General features: G+C 40.5%; 1 protein-coding gene across 1 annotated transcript; it reads right to left on the minus strand.

The window, feature by feature from the left end:
• Nucleotides 1-3160: 3160 nt before the first annotated feature.
• Nucleotides 3161-4752, minus strand: tmem250 (transmembrane protein 250). The gene is made up of 2 exons (XM_005720427.1): nucleotides 4543-4752; nucleotides 3161-4289 (listed from the first exon to the last, which is right to left on the minus strand). The coding sequence occupies exon 2, from the start codon at nucleotides 4130-4132 to the stop codon at nucleotides 3713-3715; it is 420 nt and encodes a 139-aa protein (XP_005720484.1). The 5' UTR covers nucleotides 4133-4289; nucleotides 4543-4752; the 3' UTR covers nucleotides 3161-3712.
• Between the last annotated feature and the right edge of the window lie 1346 nt (nucleotides 4753-6098).

Genomic DNA, 6098 nt, shown 5'->3' on the forward strand with positions numbered 1-6098 from the left:
TTTTATTTTCACTTTCTTACGGGATAGTATTGTATGTATTTATATATAGATATAGATATATATACCAATTTGTTAGGTACTCCTGTACAACCGCTCATTAATGCAAATGTCATTAGCGAATCACATGACATGTATAATTAGGCATATTGGCACGGTCAAGACAATCTCCAGAAGTTAAAACTGAGCATCAAAATGGGGAAGAAAGGTGATTTAAGAGACTCTGAACATGGCGTAGTTGTTGGCTAGTCTAAGTATTTCAGAAACCGCTGGGATTTTTCCATATGACCATTCCTAAGAGTTTACACAAATGTTCTGAAAAAGAGGAAATATCCAGCGAGCGGCAGCTTTCTAGGTGAAGATGCCTTGTTGATGCCAGAGGTCAGAGGAGAGTGGGACAGACTGCCTCGAGCTGAGGGAGCTGCAACAGGAACTCAAATAATCTCTTGTCACAACAAAGTTCTGCAGAGGAGCATCTCTGAATGCACAACACATCAGACCTTGAAGCACAGAGGCATAGACTAAACAGCAGAAAATTGGAAAAATATTGCCTGGTCTGATGAGTCTCGATTTCGCTTTGTAATTTAGATGTAAGAGTCAGAATTTGACGTGAACAACGTGAAAGCATGGATCTATCCTATCATGTATAAATTGTGGTGGTTTAACAGGGCAGTGGTTATTTTCTTGGCAATCTTCCGACCACTTAGTACCAGTTGAGCATGCTTTAAATGATGCACCCTGCACGAGTATTATTGGTCATGATGTCCACAGTGTATCCATTTTCTGCTGGAAGCAGCTTCCAGCGCTGTCAAAAGCTCAGATCATCTCAAACTGGTTTCTTCAACATGACAATGAGTTCACTGTACTCACTTTCATGAGCACAATAGGGCAGTAGTCATGACTGCTGTACTGTACTCATGACAGTTGGAGAAATGTTTCCAGCACCTTGTTGAATCTGTACTGCGAAGAATTACATTTTCTGGTGGCAAAACGGGGCCCAACCTAGCACTAGCAAGATTTAGCTAGTAAAGAGGACAGTTAGTGTAAGTATTTAAACGTATTTCAATTAGTTTCCTTAACAATCATTGCTACATACACTAACTTATTCCATGATGACAAATAACTTAGTCCTGTGTTATTTCAGCATAAGGGTATATACGTTTATATATGTTATAAAAGTCTGTGGTAGCACTTTAATATTCCTAAGGTTAGGGGTATAATGATCTTTTGTTATTTAAGCACACACCTATTGTCATTCATTTTTACAAGGACTTTTGTTTTTCCCAGTTGTGGCTTTCTGCCCAGCCAAACCAGTAAAAGCCCTAAGTGTAGCCTAATTAAATGACAGCTTTTGCTGTTTGCTCCAGTAAACTGTCATTTTGCAAAGCTGAATGTTGAAACACGATATTTTACTTTCTGCACCGACAACAAAACCCGATCTTGTGTTTCGTACGCATTTCCATATTATCGGTTCTCACAAAGGCCGGGTTAAAAGTTCAAGATAAGAGCTGAAAAAATAGAAACAAATGCAAATGTCGGCGAAACTGAGAAGTCATTCAGTCTAAGCAAAAATAAATAAATAAATCAGCTTTTCATACAGAATGAAGAAATGAAACTGAACAGTGAATGACTTAATCATCAAGCCCACCTAAAGAGTATGTTGGCATCATGGGACAATTCATATTCTCTAGTTCTCTGTGTAATTCGGGCTGTCACACTGACCTGGCTCAGAACATGAGGCATATGATGTGTTGATCCAATGAACAAAAGCTTATTGTTGCTCTGATTAGCCATTTATAGGCCTTGTGGGTCTGAAGCATGTCTCAGTCAGCCCACCAGCCACTGTGTTGAAAGTTCAAATCTAAAGTTGGCGCTCTGTACTTCCAGCCTCTTTTGCATGCTTTCCTAATCATAGCTATCCAACCTGATGCTTATGCATGACAAGAACAAAAAATAGTTAAAATCTTCAAAGCAAACCCAGGTTTAGAATTAAAGTACTCATTTCAGTGCCTTCATTAGTTCCAGTAAGGCATACTTCATGGTATGTGAAAATGAGGCTATATAAGGTGATTGGGGCACAGCCATCTCCATTGTTATGCTTGGCACAAACAGCAGGATCTAGTTGTGGTTGGTGTTTGCGTGCTGGAGGAAGCTAAACAGAGAAGTCTGTCAGAGCAGCTCCGAGACCATGTGAAGAACGACTGATGGAACACTTGACCCAAAGCCGTTTTCAGTTTGAACTGTCACACACTCTTATGACACAGCTCGAGGCATGCCGTCATGAGTGTTAGACTACACAGTAAACACATTCATTTGGCCATGCATTGTAAAGCACAAACCAGCTCATGGACAAAAAGAATTTATTAAACAGCTTTAAAAAAAATGTTTGTGACTCAGGCTATACCCTTTGCCCTATTTTGCCCAAAACATATAAAAAACACAACAAAAACTTTCTGATGCAGCACATTCAAGGCAAAAAACTCCCAAAACATCTTACCTGATTTTAATTTGGCCACTGCCATCTCCTTGTTCACCTCTCCATCACTTACAGGACTTCTGCTATTTTCAGATTGCTCTCTGGAAGTCCTGTGTTTTAAACACTTGCCCCCTCCACGGGCTTTAAACTCGCGCAGAAAGGGAACGTCAATACCTGTGTCATCATCTGTCATCTAGCTATGAGACCAAGTCTGAAGGCTGGTTGCAACTAGGAGCACAGGTGTTGCTTATTTCCTGTCGCTCACGAGGTTGTGCACCATCAGTTCGCCTCCTCTCCCCTCCCCCAGGAGTCAGACTGTCTAAAGGGAGGACATTCAGCACAAGCAACCTCAAAGCTGGGGTTTTTTCTGGTCATACCAACACAGTTGTGGCTTTCCATCTGCCCTCCTCACCAGATTTGGATTTTTATTACTTTGAACACTTCCTTAAACTCTAACTCAGAGTAAAGCGTCACTGTTTTGACACAGTGAAGAAGATCCAGTGCACATCCCAGATTCGGGCGGGAACAAGACTTCCAGGGAGCATTCTGAAAATCACAGGAGTGTGCAAAGGCTTCAAGCACCAAATCAACAGACAGTGGCCAAATTTGAATCCAGGGAAGTTTTTTTTTTTTTAATTCATCAGGTGGAGTCATTTAACTTCTTTTTTTTTTTAAAACTGTGCTTTCTATTTTACATTGTATTTTTATTTATACACAACATCATTTAAATGCACTGATTCATACACAGTATCATGACATCCTCTTTGTGCTCCAGCATGACTTTTTTGTGGCACAGATCACTGACGTGCATCCACAGTCACGATGCACATCAGTCATCTGTTAAGTCACTCCTCCATGCAACAGACTTTAAACAAACACATTCCTAGACGAGATGTCCTTTAAAGTCCATTAAGACGGTTTACAAATGGCACAAAATACAAGAATAACTTATATAAAGTCACAAGTCTCACTCTCATTTTTGACATTTCTAACTTCTCTGAAGTATGCAGGACTGACATTTTTTAAAAGAACAACTATTTAACTGTTTAAGCCACGCAGGCTGGTTTAAAGATCGCATCAATGCTTCTGATGCTTCTTATTGGATTTTAACCGTATCTACAATAAACCAAATGAGATTTTGCGCCTTTCTGACTACAGCCGAGTCAAATATAAAACAGAGTATTTGAGTGCAAAACATTCCCATCACATGCCACATTTCTCATGTTTCTCATGACAGAGCTACATATCCACGAACACCATTAAGCACCAGCCGAGTCCCCCCACCAGAAACATGGTGATCTGCATGCTGTATATAATCAGGTCATTAAGCACACCCAAGTCCAGTCGCCGGTGCCCCAGCAAAAGCAGGATGACAGACAGCTTGTATTGCAGGCGCAGGAGCACACGCACGCTGATGTACTGCAGGAAGAAGAGCGCAGAAAGCGACACCCAGAGCAGAGAGGTCAGCAGGCTGCAGCCAAAGTAGAGCAAGAAGCGGAGGAAGCTGTACATGCAGCGTGAGCGCAGGTACAGGTCAAAGTTATTGTACTTAGTCCGCACTAGCTTGGAAGTGTGTGCCGACCCACAGGCCGAGTGCATGCAGGTGGTGTGGGGGCCATGGAAACTGCGCACCCGCCGTGGGATGGGGATCACAGGCATGGATGGGCTACAGGAGCCCAACAAAGTGCACTGGAGTCCTTGATCCAGATGTGAAAGCTGCTTCAGGGGAGGCAGTCAGCTTCATGGGGAGGGGATCCAGGGTGCTCGCTTCCCTCTGCTGTCAGTCAGGGGTTCTCTTTAAAAATGGAACAAGGCTCTGTGGAGAAATTAAGATGTTAACATGCTTTTAAATGCACATTCAAACGGCACACACACCTACAAGAAAGGCAAGCTTATGCAAACAATACCCATAGATATGCACGTTGAAAAAGACCTATGTATATTTAAAAAACTTAAGCTAGTGATCATTTTTGGATGATTAAAACATAGCCACAGCATAGTATATGCAACCCCAAAGCATCCTTTCTTCATATTGTGGTCTAGAGCTAAGTAACAGTGCAGAATCTTACATGAAACACCGAGACGTCTTCCTCCACAACGAAACAAAATATCAAGGCTGTTTGACTCGCATACGTCCAGAGGATTGCATCACATTATTTAAAATTTCCAGCAACATGCATACAAGCTTTATTTTCCTATTTTTTTTTCTTTCTCAAGATAAACCGTGAAGGCGGCAGCGAGCCGGCGCGTTTACGTCCTGTCGCAAAATATACGAGTCATCCTGCTGTGACGGCAGAAGCCGACTTAAAGGGGAAGTGCTCCTCAATAAAAGGAGCTTGGTTTAGATTTGTGCTTGTTTGCTCGTATGTAATGTTCAGCTGCTTTGCAGTTATTTTAGCAACCACGTATTAGGCAAGTATTACGTATGGTTTGCGCAATATGTCGACTGTAGATATGTGTGTAGGCCTACTACAACTCGAAGGCTAATAGTATTAGTTTAAGCTAACTTCAAGGGTCAGAGTTTCACAACCATTTGGCCTTTAGACCACATTTCTTCAGCATGAATAACGTTTAGAAAAGCAGCACACAGTTCCTGGATATGTTTCAGTCCTTACAGTGTGCAAATAAGATCCAGGAAATATCACATTACCATTTTATTATGTTTTTCTTTCTTTTTTGTTGTTGTTTTGCCTCTATACACCATCACAATGGATTGTAAGTTAGCAATGATAATATGTGATTGAAGTGCAGTGTTTTGGTTTTAATTCAAGGTGGGGTTTTTTTTGGTTTTTTTTTTTACATAAAATATATATATATGGAGTGTCCAAGTTTAAATTTTTTTTAGTACATCCTCAAGATGTGAAAGATCACAGAAGGTAACTACAGTGCATGATGACAGAATTCTTTCCATGGTTAAGGAAAACAACTGCACAAGTCAAGAACTCCTACAAGGAGGTAGGCGTATGATTGTCAATGCCTAAAGTCGAGAGATGCCTTCATGAATGGAAATACACAGGGTTTGCAGCAAAGTGCAAACCACTGGTTACACTCAAGACTAGGAAGGAAGTAGGTAAGATTGTATTTGTCGGAAACATTGTCAGCACAGTTCTGAAAAACAAACAAACAAACTTTGGACAGATGAAACCCAGAGTAACTAACACCAAAATGATCATAAGAGATAAACATTGATGTGAGTTTGGCCGATTAAATTCGAGCATCTGAAAATGGAGGACTGTGTATAAAACTGGTTGCAGTTCTAAAAAGTTCATGCAGAATTTTGCATAAAACTCCTTGAATTAACACGTAAAGTCTGCACTTCAATCACAGTCACATAGTGTATGATTTGAAATCCACTGTGGTGGTTTATAGAGCAAAACTGCAAGAAATGCTGTATCTAACTGTGTGTTCACAGTCACCTGGATGTCTCATTAATCAGATCCGTTCACAAATATTCTGAATTCCTTAAATCTTGCCCTTGACAAATGCCCCCCTATTATAATCAAAGTTATAACAATGTGAGTAATGTAATGTCAATGAAAATATAAAACTGCAAGAACACAGCTAGTGCATTAAAAAAAGCATTTTCAGCCTTTCTGAATACTGCTAAATAATATATATATATGTA

This window comes from Pundamilia nyererei, unplaced genomic scaffold (assembly GCF_000239375.1).
Source record: "Pundamilia nyererei isolate P.nyererei 1_Seehausen unplaced genomic scaffold, PunNye1.0 scaffold00002, whole genome shotgun sequence".
Lineage (NCBI taxonomy): Eukaryota > Metazoa > Chordata > Actinopteri > Cichliformes > Cichlidae > Pundamilia > Pundamilia nyererei.

Bases quoted from the DNA above. Each gene is read 5' to 3' on its own strand.
- tmem250 (XM_005720427.1), bottom strand. From the start codon at position 4,132: ATGCCTGTGATCCCCATCCCACGGCGGGTGCGCAGTTTCCATGGCCCC.